Raw genomic sequence first — 13838 nt, 5'->3', positions numbered from 1 at the left:
TTGCCGTCAGGTGCCAAACCAGCAGCCTCAGCCGACCCCTGGGGAGCCCCAGCAGTGCCCTCTGCTGCCCAGCCTGTTCCAAAGAATGTAGACCCCTGGGGTCCCTCTCAGCCATCCTCTGTGGCAACAAAAGCCGCTGTTGATCCCTGGGGAGCAGTGCCAGCAAACAAGCCTCTTTCTGCTTCTGGTAAGCAGCATGTTTGCGACTCACCTTTCTGTTCCTTTTGGGGAAACCTCTCTTAGTGGAGTTATCAGCAAAACACATGCCTGCTGGTGGTTCTTGCACCTGCGGGGATGGTTGGCACCGGCACAGAATCTTAACACTTTTGCAAATGCACCATTTAGAAATATCATGGTCTGTTTTGGGCAGTGGTGGGTGGTTGTGTTTTGCTTTTGTTTAGGTGAACTTTCTAGGCCAGTGGTTCCCAACCTTTGGGCCACAGACCACTTCCTTGACTGAGTTATCCCAAGGGGCCAGCCAGAGTTTGATTTCCTTTGCATTTTGGGCTTTGCTGGTAGCACCTTGTCAGCCCTGCAGTGCTGGTCCCTCTCCCCTCACCTGTTTTTGTCACTCCTGGGCCATGCTTGGTCACACATGTGCCCTGTGAAGTGGATTGATTTGTTTCTGCTTGGACCAGAGAGTGGCCTGACGGCCATAATGGCAGGTGTACTGCTGAAAATAAGCAGCCTGAGCCCTGTGAGCCACCTGGAGCTTCACAGAGGTAGGGCAGAATGGGAATGAAATCAAATAAATAAGTCCTCCAATCTCTCTTAAGACAAAGGGAGTGGAATCACTTTCTCTGCTAATCCTAAAGGGGCCACTCGCAAACTGGTGCCCTCCAGATGTTGTTGGACAGCTTCTCCCTTCACCCCTCACCATTGACTATGCTGGTGAGGGCTGCTGGGAGTTGTAGTTTAAAATGTCTGGAGGGCACCAGCTTGGAAAAGGCTTGTCTTAAAGAGGTAACATTCCCAGTTCCGATAGGGACAGTTTGGCCTCTGCTGGGACAGAAGGGGAAGCAGCTTCACCTCTTGCCTTACAGATGTGTCCTTTGCTGTGGCCTAATTGAAGCCCACTAACAGTAGGACCTTGTTGTTCTGCCCTGCAGGTAGTAAATCTTTTGACCTCTTCAGCAACTTGAATGGGGCAATTAAAGATGACTTTTCTGAATTCGACAACCTTCGGACATCTAAAAAGCAAGGTATGTGTGAAATAAATGCCAAACAAATGTGCGATAAAGGTGGTGCTTGAGCTTGATAGAGCTTTGGAATTTCCAGTTGCACCAGTGTTCTTTCTGCACCCACCCACCCGCCCTCCAACTGTGTCTAGACTTACCATAAATGGAAGATAAAAAGGCCAGTATTTTGGAGGGGAAACTGCATATTTTTAAAGCATATTTTCTAATCTTTATTTAGAACTTCGTCCTTCAATAATTTTTAATCAAGATGTACCTTTCAGGCTGACAGCCCAAAGCCTGGAGACCTTAAAAATGTCACAGTTGCAGTAAATTCAGCCGAGGGCTAATGGGGTAGAGGATGCTGTAGAAATTTGGCTTGAGTGGAAATTCTGAGTTAAGATTTTGAGAGCAAATGATCCACTGGGAATGACTCCTCTGCGGGCACCACTGAAACAGACCGGAGTTGACCAAGAGCATTGTTGTGCAAGGCTCCCCCGCTGGTTTCAGTTGTTGTTACTCTGGAATTCCCAGTGCACTTTGCTCCAAGGCGTTTGACCTGAGGGCATTTGGGAAGCTGCTTGGCTCTCCTGTTGCACTGTATGTTTTGCAGCTATTGAGAGACGTCAGCTCAGTTGGGATTTGATTTTCTTGCCCCCCCCCCCCGAGCCAAAAAGGAGCTTGTTCATGGTGTGGCGGAACAGAGGCTGCTGTCTTATGCTAGTTCAGACGTATTTATCCACTTGGCCCAGTAGGCCTGGGTGATGTATCAATACATTGTCCAGGACCAGTTTGAAGGCCAGAGGGCAATGGCGCCTTCATCTGGCAGTATATCGTGGGTGGGGCTCGCCTGCCACCCTGCGCCTTACCTCCCTTCTCCGACTGCCTCATTCTTCCCTGCACCAGCTGCTGGTGGCGGCAGGAGCTGAGGCAGTTTCACCCCAGCACCTTGTGGGACCATGGCCGAATGATGCACCTTCCTTTTCAACATTGCGATGTATCAGCCTATCACGATGTTTAGCTGGTGATACATCATGATGTTGAAAAGATGGTATCGCCCATCCCTATAGCCCAGTACTGCCTATTCTGAAAGTCAGCAGCACTCCAGCACTTTGGGCAGAGAGAGAGAGAGATCCCTTTCCCATCTCCTGCCTGAGAGGAATTGGACCTGGGACCCTTCTGCATGCAAAGCACCTGCTCTCTTGTCGAGCCACGTGACACCTGCCTAGTCCATCACCTTTGGGTTCTCTGTGTAACAGAAATCTATGTAGAATAAAAAGAACCACATCTGACCTCACCCTGCTTATTTTATAGCTATGTATTTCGATTTAAGCGGTTTGTGTGATCTGGCTAAAGGCAGGTCAAGCTGTCTATCTGTCTCTCTTTCTCTTTTAAATAGTCAAGCCCTTTGATCACGGGGCATGGCTGAATGCACAGTTTTGTAATGGCAATAGAATAGAGGAGAGTCAAAAAAAATCTCATGCTTCTGAATGTCTTCTCCATAGAGACAATTAATCCGTGTCTGTATCCAACAGCACTCTAAAGAAGGATACTAAGGTCAGTTTGTAGAAACTTTCTATTATCTTACCCTGTAATTGCGATTCTAGAGTCCTTATTCCTCCAGAATGGGAAGGACTCGTGCCTGACCTGCTTTAGATGCAACACCTTTTAATGGCCCCATTAAATGAAGTGATTTTGGGGGAAGTAAAAGCAAGCACATACACACCATGATTTGAGGCTCTCTAGTGGTAGAAAGCTATAACGTCCCCATTCCCCATGTTAGGTGTATGTCTCAGCCTTAAATGCATTAAGCCTTAAAAGCAACCCCATTGAGTTCTAAGCACATTGGCTTAGGACTGCAGTCCTTTAGCATGGCAGTAAAAACAGGGACAAACAAAATACTTTACAAATACAGAAGCATGTATTCTGACATGAAGGAAACAAATCCCCCCCCTTTCCCCCCAAAAATCATATTTTCTTTTCTGGCAATTCAGGTTCCACTTTGTCAGCCCAGAACAGTGGCACGACCAGCCCTGACCTCTTTGACTCTCAGCCTGCCAACTCAGCCTCGAGTAAACAAAGCACGGCTCGGAAAACTCCTGAGTCTTTCTTGGGCCCCAACGCTGCTCTGGTGAACCTGGATTCCTTGGTATCGAAGCCTCCCAAGCCAGCCCCTTCACTGAACCCCTTCTTGGCTCCAGGTACATCTTGGTCTTGAGAGCAAATTTGCTGTTCAAATGGGGGGGGGGGTGCAGCAACAGTCATTAAAAACAGAAGTTGGCATGCTTGGTCAGACTTGAGGGTTCGCCCAGCTCAACACCCCACCTACTAAATGCAGTTCAGAAGCAGGGAGGTGTCCATCCCTTGTGAGTAATCCCAAGCCTTGATAGTTTACACGTGCTGCTCCTGTGTGTCTTCACAGTGGCCCTGCAAGGTAGGCTGCTAATGTTGTTGGCATTTTCCGCATGGTGAACAGAAGTTGAGGCCCAGTTTTCTCATGCCCACCTAGAAGTATATCCTCACTGAAACTGAACTTGTACCTTAGCTTAAATTGCCACTGGTAGAGTTATCCTGTATGTAACAATCTAATCACTGAGTGCATACATATATGTATGTTTTATGCTGTATCTTGCCGTTTTTCTAAGGGGCTCAAGGTAGCATACATGGTAAGTTCCCCCACCAGGCTGTTTCCCTTCCCATTCTCAGTAGCAGGACAGTTCTGCAGGTTGGAGCAGTCTGTATTTTTCTTCCACCTTTAAAGCGGCGGCTTATCAAGTTCGATGAGTGGCTTTGCCTTCATGCATTTTGAGAGCAAGTTCATGATTTGGGGCCAAAGTGGGCCAAATCTGTTGCACCTGTGCCCTGGGGATGAAAGGGTTTTGTAAGGGGAGTGCTGTAGCGCCTAAGGCCAAGGGGTGCATGTGGAGATACAATTGGAACTAAGCAACTACAAAACACAGTCAAGCAACCTTTTTTTGAGCTTCAGTGACTTGCTCTGGCTATTTTAGTTCTTAGTAGTTTGAGAACACCCTCAGAGGAAGACAGCCAAATTTTAGCAGCTAATGCCCTGCCCCTCTTGTTATCGGCGCTCACGAAGAAGCTATTACCAGGGTCACGAAGGTCCGTCAAAAAAACCAAACTGTGTACAAGGAATTCGTAGCTTGGCAGTCGGCCCAAATGTCATATCCTGGGAAAGCTCTTCTTTGCCATTTTCCAGATTCCCCCTCCCTCCCTTGATATGGCTTGCTTAAGTTACATGTTCATGACATATGTTAAATATGGGCCAGGTCCAAAGAATCTGTGCAGCAGGTTCTGTGCATCTACGATCGCTCCAGGCTTCTGTTTTCATTCTTCATGTTGAGCTGCTTTTGAAACTTAGGGGGAGTTTCCAAGGCTGCCTCTTGTTGAAAACAAAACGCTAATATATCTGACAAGGCACACATAAGCTCCGAGGCACTCCCTGAAAGTAACCCTCTTCATTCTGTCTATGGAGTGCCTGTGCTGTTTTTGGAAGTTGACTGCTTGTCAGGGCTGTCCATCTGCAAAAGCGGAGAGAAGAAATCAGTATACAGCAGTCTTCACCAGTGGGGCTGATGGCAGCTGTACTCCAAAACAACTGGAGGGTGCCAGGTTGGCAAAGGCTGGTACAGAATTCCCTTCAAAGAACAGCACTGGCAGGAATTTGTTACTGAGCCGAGTTTAAGACTGTGTTGTGTTGACTTATAAAGCCCTGAACAATTTGGGGACCTGGATGCCTTTTCCCATATAAAGCACACCAGCTCCTGATACCTTGGGAGGAAGACCTCAGAAGCCTTCAGAAATGCATCTGCTGGCAACTGGGGGGGGGGGGCAACCTTCTCTGTCATGCTCAGTTTGTGGAGCCATCTCCCCCCAAAGTAAGGCAGGTGCCAATCTTGCTTACCTTTTAGTGCCTCATGAAAACATGGTTATTCACCCAGGCCTTGCAGGGGGCAGGGAGTTAATGATACCTGGGTTTAGAGAACTAATGGAGTTTATGGTTGTATTCTAAATTGCATGTTAAACCACTGAGCCTAGGCTTGCTGATCAGAAGGTTGACGTTTCAAATCCCTGCGACGGGGTGAGCTCCCGTTGCTCAGTCCCTGCTCCTGCCAACCTTGCAGTTCGAAAGCACGAAGTGCAAGTAGATAAATAGGTACCGCTTCGGCGGGAAGGTAAGTGGCGTTTCTGTGCGCTGCTCTGGTTTGCTAGAAGCGGCTTAGTCATGCTGGCCACATGAACCGGAAGCTGTACGCTGGCTCCCTCGGCCAGTAAAGCGAGATGAGCTCCGCAACCCCAGAGTCATCCACGACTGGACCTAACGGTCAGGGGCCTCTTTTCTTTAAATGCGCTTTTATTGGTTTCAAATTTTGCGTATTGATAGCCTTCTATGTAAGGTTTTAAACTGCCCTGGGATTGGAATGGAAGGGTGGCATGAAACAAACAAACAAGAAATGAAAGAGTGGGGTTTATGGGAATGTGTTGCATTTGTTAACTTAGACAAATGTTTGGGATAACTCTCAGGTTCTCAAACCTTACAAAGGGAGGTGAGCACAGTTGGAAAGGGAGACGTCACAACACCTTGGCAAACTGTGCAGAATCGTGTCTTGGATGTGCTAGGAAGCTATTGGCAGTGGGGCAATAGCATTTTCTTTCCAGACAGTTTTTCTGGCAATGTTCATTGCTCAGATGTGTAACCCTGTTGCCCTCTAAAGAGATGTCACCCCAGAGCAGAGGGTTTGGGGGGAGCCTGGGCAATGTATCATCTTTCGGGGGAAGCTTGGAATGGTGTGGAATCTGTCTTGTATTTGCGTGGATGACTCCCTTTCAAATCAGATATCCTTAACAGGCTCACCTGCCTCTCTTTCCCCTAGGAACGGCCGCCGCCGCCGCTGCTGCCCCTGCTGCCGCCGCTCCAGCTCCATCTCTGATCAACCCCTTCCAAGTGAATCAGCCTCAGCCCCTCACTCTCAATCAGCTGCGGTCGAGCCCCATCATGGGAAGCAGCCCGTCCTTCAGCAGTGTGCCAGCAGCGGGCATGGAGCCTATACCTCTGCCTTCCGTGGCACCGGTGGCAATGGCACCCATGCCAGTCATGGGCACCGTGGCATCTCTTACCAGAATGGGCCAGGGGATGAACGTGGGGCTTGTGGGCGCAGTGGCTCAGCCTCTTCACAGTACCGGGCTCCCGCCCTCGGCCTCCCAGCCTGCTAACGCTACCAATCCTTTCCTCCTATAAAGGCCAAGGTGGTGGAACCTAACTTGGCAAGAGGTTTTGCAGAACTGAGTGGAATTTTCTGAGGCCGGTTTGGGCTGAACTGTGTGTGTACAAGAGACTTTGGGGAGTGCGGGGGTGGGGAACTAGGCTTGTGGTTTACAGTTGCGTTCGTTGCAGATTTCTCTCCCTACTCACTGTTTAATCTCAACCTAGCCTTCTCCTGCAGTTGGTACTTCCTACTTTCAGCTTGTGGGAGCATTGCATAAAAGGTTCACATTTGCACCATGGAAATTAGATTTTCTTCTTCCCGCTCCCCCCCTTTTTGTTAATCACTTCAATATTATAAGAAGTACCTGCCATTTTTAATAGCCCTCTTCGTAGACCATGTGCCGGACTGTGAAGCAGCTGCAACCTGCGTCTGCCAAAGCCCCATCCTCGTAAAGAATAGATTGGAGACTCAAGGGCGCTAGTGGACATATTTGCACATAACTATATACTGTTCTAGACTGTTGGTTCACCCATAGTCCTTATACATCTTAGGAGAAGAGAGAGGGATGTGGGGTGTCCAGGAATTATATTCCTCTCCTCTGCTTGTACACTAAAACATGGTAGCACAAACTGTACCCGTGGTCTGGGGTTGGGTGGGGTCGGGTTGGAGCTGGCGGAAAAGGCAAGCTTGTTGAAAGCGGGACAGAAGCAAGCTCTCATTTGGTTGTGAAATCCTACAGGTGTGCTGTTTTTTTATGCAGTGTTGAGTTTGTACCCTTTCAAGGACTCGTCAAGGACTTCTGTCTGAGTGGCTGGCATGCTGCGCTTGTGTTAAGGGGGTGTTTCGCTCTGTGCTTGTCCGATAGTGAGTTCATTTGGACATTAATGTGCGTAGTTATCCTTTCTTTTAAAAATTGACTTGCAATGCAGGTTAAAAATGAAGAGAGGGGGTGAGGGAGGAGGCAACATTGAATTCAACTTCATTGGGGCAAGTTTGGGAACTAATTTGGGACGAACTCTGCTAATACGTAGTTATCCTTGTATACTTTTTTGCACTTTTTTTTTTAAAAAAAGAAAGACTAGTACCATTTTGGTTTTGAGTTTGCAAGATTGGCGCTCGGTTTCTGTCTTGCTAATTTTTATAATGTGGTTCTTATTTAACAGTCTGTAGCTTCGATAGACTTTATCAGGTCTAGCTAAAAAATTAAGTTACAGTAACTTTATGATTTAATGCCCTCTTATTTATATATTTTATACATACATACATATATATATATATATTAGCTCTTGGTTTCCATAAGGAGAATTTAAAAGGGAATGCTGATAAACCTTTTGCTTTTGGACGAAGAGTTTGAAATGAAAACAGAAGCGCTCCTGTGGCATAAACTTTGAGTGGCATATGAACGCAAGGTGTCATTTATAAGGAAAACACTACAGTTGCCTTTCCCCCTCCCTGTTTTACGATTATGTCTCCCTCATGATGAATAGAAAGACTCCGAAGCCTTTTATAGACAGAAGATCATGAAAGACCACTTCTTTCTTGTAATAACTTTGGGAAACTTTTAAAGGAAAAAACTGTATGATTGTTAATTTTAATCAACTAAATTCTTCTAACTAAAGATGCACTCTGTGCTAATAACCTGCTCTGTTTACAGTCTTCTTTGCAAAGTGAATTTTTGATTACTCACTAAGCCATACTCAGGTTGAAGTCTTCATTACCGGCTCTCTTTAAAAATGGCAACTCGCTCGGCTAAGTGGGCTGCCCTTTGTTTTCCTAACCCTTCTTCTTTGCAGTGCTAACTAAGTGGCAGAGCACCTCCTTGGCAGGCAGAAGGTTCTTGGTTGAGTTCCAGGCATCTCCGGGTAGGACTGGGAATGCCCCCTCTTAAACCCTGCAGACCCACTGCCAGTCAGTGCCCCCACAGCACTGAGACAGGTGGACAAGAGACTGGGTGACATCTCCAGCATCAGACCAGAGTGTCGAGGTCCCCGGTTCATAAGCTTTTGCTCGAAGATCATGACAACAGTGGCGTTAAGGCGCCTGCAGTCATATCGAGAAATGGTAGTGGCAGCTTTGGAAGTCTTGAGGCTAATGCAGATAAAGCAGCTACTTGCCAGGATGCCTGTGGCTGTATAAGCCTAACCTTCTCACCCGCCCTGTGACTTTTCATTTTCTTAGCCCAGAAATTCTGGATCTCTCCCTTGCGTCCAACAGGCCTCAACAAAAGTTAGCTCTTTGAGCAACAGTGGAGATGCTATGGAGAACACGGGTGGTTTGGAGTTCTAGTCCCAGGCCAGAACTTAGGAACTTAGCCTCCAGAACATGTTACAGCAAATGGGAGCTGAACCAAGTATGTTTCAGCCCAATGTTGGTGTGTTTCCTGCTTTTTTTTTGGTGGGGGTTGTTGATGTTTTTATGACCGTGGTGCTATAAAGTTCATTAGTGGGTCATAAAACACTTGTGGACCCACGCTGCCAAGTTGCAATGGTGCCCAGCCACGTTCCCGCTGTGCCAGTTTAAAATCCTCTTCTTGTATCTAGCAGAGTTACTGCGCAACTGGAACCAGATAGCAGTTTGCCGGTGTCTTCAAGAAAACAAGCACACTGTAGCTTCAAAGACTAACTTAAACTTTATTTACTGAAGCTTAACATAATACATCTAAACCAACTGAACTAAGCTGCATTTTAGCAGCACTCTTATCTCTTAACACTCCTCTCACCTAACTTTCTGCTCTCATGCTCCGACTCAAACTTCACACAGACAGAGAGAGAGAGCATTCTCTTTAGAGCATGATTTATGACTACACGGCAATTAGCAATCAGCGCACAGCTGTGGGCTAGCACCCAGAGAAATAAGAACGCCTGAGAGGGTTTTTTTAACTCCTTGCTGTCCAGAATCCCAACACCCCCTCTCGTTCGCAATGTCCTGGGTGCGATTTCAACATCCACTCTATCCCATGTTCAACATTTCACAGAACTTATTGTGCTTTTCAAAAGTCAATGGCTTGGTAAACCCGTCAGCAAGGTTTTCCTGACTAGAACAATATCTGAGCCTGATTACATTTGCTCTTACACTTTCACATACATTTTTGAAGCGTATATCCAAGTGTTTTGTTTGTGCTTTAAATTGGCCTGAATCTGCCAATTTTAGGCATGCTTGATTGTCTTCCCATACTGTTACAGGCAGGAAACAATTCTCACATATCTCCCTGACCAGACATGTGTAGAATTCCAGTTCTCTGCACACACCCGAAAGAGCGCTGAATTCTGCCTCAGTTGATGACAAAGCAATGAGGCTTTGACGCTTTGAACGCCAGCCAACCACTGAACCTCCGAACGTTACCACCATTCCGGAGATTGACTTCCTGTCAGAGGTATTGGCCCAATCCGCGTCAGCCCAGCACTGAAGCTGTGTATCACCCTGAGCAGATAATTTTAGGCTGAACTCCTTGGTCTGTTGTAAATACCTAAGGACCCTTTTTATACCATTCCAGGCCACAGTAGAGGGTTTTGAAGCCTCTCGGCTCAGGAGATTGACCGCAAATGCTATGTCGGGTCTACTCCATTGGGACAGATAAAGCAGACTTCCCAAAGCAGATTGGAACACCTCCTGGTTCTCAAATTCTGGTTTTTTCTCTAACTGGATGTCTTTGAGAAAACACACTTCCATTGGTGTTCTCACACCCTTACAATCTGTCATTTTGAACTTTTGCAGTAATTGCTCTATTTTTGCCTTTTGGCTTAGTAAAAAACTGCCATCATGTTCTCTTTGGATCTGAACTCCTAGGTACATACTCACAGGACCTAGTTCTTTGAGTCTGAAGTGCTGCTTCAGCTGCCTAGCAAACTTCTGCACCTGTTTGTCTGTCTGGGCAACAAGAATAATGTCATCAACGAACACAAGAGTTAGTTCCTGCTGCGGGCCTGACCCTTTCAGGTACAGGCAGCTGTCTGCCAGACTCTTTTGAAACCCTAGCTTGTTCAGAGCTTCATGGAGACATTGGTTCCAATTTCTGGCCGATTGTTTCAAGCCATAAATGGAACGGTGCAGTCTCCATACCAGTCCCGGCCTATCGCCCTCGAATCCAGGCGGAGGTTGCATATAAATCTCCTCTTGCAGTGGGGAGTTCAAATATGCCACATCAATGTCAAAATGTGCGACCTCTGAACCTCTCTGCGCTGCAACTGTTAGGAGCAACCTCATTGTCTCACTTCTAGCTGTGGGCGCATACACCTGAGAATAATGGACCCCAGGTCGCTGGCTGAAGCCTCTGGCCACCAATCTTGCCTTATATTGTGGCTCTCCACCTGGGGTAGGTTTTAACCTGTACACCCAGCGACAGCCCACTGCCTGCTGGCCAGCCGGCAGGGCTGTGAGTGTGTAAATCCCCAGAGATTCCATGGAACCAATCTCCTTTTCCATGGCTTGTTGCCACTTGCAGAACTCTGCCTGAGGCAATTTCTGCACCTCTGCGAAGCTTTCTGGTTCACACTGTGCAAACCCTGCGTATATATTGGCCATTGAAAAACGATCAGGAGGTTTTCCTTTGGTGGTGCGCTTAGATCGTCTTGGCACCTCAACCAACTCCTCCTCTGACCCAGACGCACCTGTACCGGACTCTGCCTGTGAGTCTGACATACCAGGTGAACCACCACGTGACCTGCTTCTCTTGCCACGTCCCCCTGGACTGGCTCTGGCTGATGGTGACAAGGGAGACCTGTTGCGCTTCTGCCTGCCAGGCCTTGCCTGCGGCGAAGAGAACGGACTCCTGCGGTCTGGCTTCACCTCCCTGTCTAGGCTTGCCCCCTCTGACTTGACACTCTGAACCACATCCTCAGCAGGTTCACTGCCACCAGCTCCATCAGCGTTTTTCTCTGCTGAATCTAAACCACTGATCCAGCTTCTGAGTACCTCAGGGTTCGCATGGATTCTGGTCCAGCCACTCTGTTCGCAAAATTCAGCATTTCGGCTGATTGTCACCTTGGACCGATCACCCCCTGGGTTAATAAACCTCCAGGCCTTGGATCCTGGCTCGTATCCGCAAAAAATCATTTTTCGTGATCTTGGGCCACCCTTCCTGCGCAACGGCCTGGGGATCAATACCCATGCTTCTGCGCCAAATGTTCTGAAATAATGTACTTTAGGCTTTCTGCCGTGAAGCATAAAATACGGCGTGTTTCCTACCACTGAGTTGAACGTCCGGTTCAACGTGAATGCTGCGGCCTTTACAGCTTCCGCCCAATAGCACCTTGGTAGCCCTGAGTCAAACAGTAGAGCTTCCATTGCTTCCTGAAGCACCCTGTTTTTCCGCTCTGAAACTCCATTCTGCTGGGGAGAGTAAGGAGCTGTCATCCTATGCTTGATTCCTTTTGCCCGGAAAAACCCCTGCAAACTAGAGGCCAAGAACTCCGCACCTCTGTCTGTCTGAAACGATTTGACTCGGGTGTCAAATTCCAGCTCAATTGCAATTACCCACTCTCTTATTTCATTGGCTGCCTGACTTTTGTCTTTAAGCGTAAAAACCCAAGACATTCTAGAGAAATCGTCCGTTAGACACAAAATGTAATGGGAATTCCCCATACTAGCCACCGGCATCGGCCCACAAAGATCTGCGTGAACAAGCTCAAATGCTTGCTTCGCCACTCTATCAGATTTTGGAAAACTGGCCGTATGGACTTTAGATTTCATGCAAGCTCTACACTCCAGGAACTTAGAGCAGTCCTTCATATTGCAGCCAATGGCGCAATCCACCTGCTTGCGCACATACCGCCAGTTTGCATGTGAAAAACGTCGGTGCCATAAATGAAGGCATTTGTCATGTGCGGGAATGTTAGCGCACCTGGCTTCTGCTTTTTTAGACTTAGCACCGCCCACCTCAGCAACTTGCGCCCCCTTTGAGGCGCCACTGTCTGTTTCCAGCACGTACAGACCCTTACGGCCTTGTACCTGGACTAACTGCTCACCATCCTTGGAGATGGTACAGACCTGGTTCCCAAACTGCACCTGAAAACCAGCCTGGTCTAAAGCATAAACAGACAATAACCCACATTCCATGCCATCCAGTACATATACATCAATATCAGATTTTAAACAGGGCATAAACATAACAGCAACTTTTGTAATGTCTCTCTTTGTAGCATCAGCTAAGGTGACTGTAGTCCCAGCTGGAATTTTCCTGCAATTTTTCATCTGGTCACTAGGTGGGGCTAGGTGACTACTCGCTCCACTGTCAATTATCCAGCGTTGTTTACAGTTGGTTTTGGCCTGTCCAACAAAAGCATATGCAGCTGTCCTTTGATGTGTTTGATGTGTTCCAGCACCGCTGCCTCTGCCCCGACGCATCTGGCCTCTTCCAGGACGTGCTCTTCTCCTTATCTCCCGGTTACCATGGAGATTTGCCTTGGGGCAATTTCTCTGCAGGTGTTGCTCAGAGTTACACACATAGCACCTCTTAGCTTCAAACGCATGCACAAAGTTCTCAGCTACTTCTGCACCCCCACGCCTGGGTGCTGGGCAACCTCCCTTCGCAGCTTTCTCTTTCTCTCTTAGCCTTTTGTTCTGATGATCCTCCAATCTGCCTGTCACATAATTTAGATCAAGCTGATCTTGAGGCATGGCTTCCAACGTGAGAGAAAGTGTCTCATAGCTGGGGTCTAAAGAACTCAACAAAATGTAGACTTTCTGCTGCTCTGTGAAGGGTATCTGTAGTTGCCTCAGTTTATTAAACAATGCCAGCATCTGGGATATATGCTGCTTTACGCAGCCCCCTGGCTCCAAACGCAAATCAAACAGCTGCCGGGTAACGTGAATCCTGGCCCCTGCTGTATCACGCTGATATACGCGTTGCAGAGCCTCCCAGATCTCGTGGGCGTTCGTGGCCTGGTCTATGTGCACCATCTGGGATTCATCAATTCCCATGGTTAAATAAGCGACAGTTCTCTGGTCCTGCCTCAGCTCTGCAGCCGCAGTAGCTGGAGGTGCTTGTGCGGGTGGACCTTGTGTACGTGCCCAAAGCCCTTTAGCCACTAAAAAAACCTCCATCTTCTTAGACCAGTCCACCCAATTACTCCCCATCAGTCTTGGGAATGGCACCACGAAAGTTTCCTGAGCCTCAGCCATCTTTCCCCCTGGGGCTGGTGATACTCACACTACTGCCGCTGCACTGTTCTCTCCAGCTTCCAGCTCTCAGCACTCAGCTCCCAGCTCCGGAAAATGGCTTGCTTTCACCAGCGAGTTTCTACTGCCCTGTGCCTTAACAGCATGCACAGGCAGGCCTCCAGCTGGGCTTCTCTAAGCTACCGGCTCTTGAAGACACTCCGACCTCCTGTCCTGGCAATCCATCACCTCAGGACGCGCTGCCATCAAAGCGTTGCTATCTTTCCGTGTGCTGGCATAAACAACCATAACCTGTTGATGTTTTTATGACCGTGGTGCTATA

General features: G+C 47.9%; 1 protein-coding gene across 4 annotated transcripts in view; it reads left to right on the top strand.

The window, feature by feature from the left end:
- The window catches only part of EPN2 (epsin 2), a 40860-nt gene extending 32820 nt beyond the window's left edge, over nucleotides 1-8040 (top strand). For 3 of the 4 annotated variants that reach the window (XM_035130998.2, XM_060282377.1, XM_035131000.2), the window contains exons 6-9: nucleotides 11-187; nucleotides 1110-1202; nucleotides 3170-3376; nucleotides 6068-8040. In XM_035130998.2, coding sequence (XP_034986889.2) covers nucleotides 11-187; nucleotides 1110-1202; nucleotides 3170-3376; nucleotides 6068-6432 — 842 coding nt within the window. In that variant the 3' untranslated portion in view covers nucleotides 6433-8040. The remainder of the gene's footprint in view (nucleotides 1-10; nucleotides 188-1109; nucleotides 1203-3169; nucleotides 3377-6067) is intronic. The other variant, XM_060282379.1, reaches the window with a different exon arrangement.
- The last annotated feature ends 5798 nt before the right edge of the window (nucleotides 8041-13838 follow it).

This window comes from Zootoca vivipara, chromosome 14, assembly GCF_963506605.1.
Source record: "Zootoca vivipara chromosome 14, rZooViv1.1, whole genome shotgun sequence".
NCBI classification, from domain to species: domain Eukaryota; kingdom Metazoa; phylum Chordata; class Lepidosauria; order Squamata; family Lacertidae; genus Zootoca; species Zootoca vivipara.
This window is presented reverse-complemented; position numbering and strand designations above follow the sequence as displayed.